We start from the raw sequence: 675 nt of genomic DNA, 5'->3' as shown, positions 1-675 counted from the left end.
GACGAGGATGAGGACCTTGGAGGCGGCGACCCCCGTGTGCGTCGCCATCGCCATGCCCCTGCGCCGCCCCTGCGGGCTCTCTCGTTCGCTTCTGGAAGGTTCTGGAAGGGGGGTCAGCGGCGAATGGGTGGGGGCAGGAGACGGGGGAGGCCGGTGGGGGAAAGCTTGGAGGAGGGGAAAGCGTGCGGGACGAGCGGGCTGGACAGTCGGGGTTGAACGCTTGGACCGGGCTCGGCCGCTCGGCTCGTGTCGGTTTGGCGACCACAGACGCTCTTGGGTCTAGTCAGCAAGAAGGTTACCACACGCTACTTCTAATCTTCACGACGAGTCATGAGAGTATCACTGTCAAATATACCCGGTGCGTTGCAAATGAAAAAAAAACATGTTCAAACATTCTCAGATTTCTTATAGACATACATCAATGTTTGAGGTACAACCTCAAAAAATTTCAGCTCCTTATTCGACTTACATTAATAGAAATAAAAAAACACAAAATTGGATGTGAATAGTGTAAAGGTACTATTCACCCAAAGCCCCTACTAATCACATTCAAATTTACCTTTTTTGAATCTCTAAATGTACATCAAGTTTTGAGCTAGTTTTTTTTTTTAGTTGTAGACATACCTCATATGGATGTTGTCGAATAATTTCAGTTTTTTTAATGTGTAAATATGG

At 47.7% G+C, this 675-nt stretch overlaps 1 protein-coding gene across 1 annotated transcript in view; it reads right to left on the bottom strand.

The window, feature by feature from the left end:
* The window catches only part of LOC119302004, a 9,429-nt gene extending 9,244 nt beyond the window's left edge, over positions 1 to 185 (bottom strand). The window contains exon 1 of the mRNA XM_037579013.1: positions 2 to 185. Coding sequence (XP_037434910.1) covers positions 2 to 54 — 53 coding nt within the window. The 5' untranslated portion in view covers positions 55 to 185. The remainder of the gene's footprint in view (position 1) is intronic.
* Between the last annotated feature and the right edge of the window lie 490 nt (positions 186 to 675).

The sequence above is a fragment of the Triticum dicoccoides genome, chromosome 5A (genome assembly GCF_002162155.2).
Source record: "Triticum dicoccoides isolate Atlit2015 ecotype Zavitan chromosome 5A, WEW_v2.0, whole genome shotgun sequence".
Taxonomy (NCBI): Eukaryota; Viridiplantae; Streptophyta; class Magnoliopsida; order Poales; family Poaceae; genus Triticum; species Triticum dicoccoides.
Note: the sequence above shows the minus strand (reverse complement) of the source record. Positions and strands in the feature narration are given on the sequence as shown.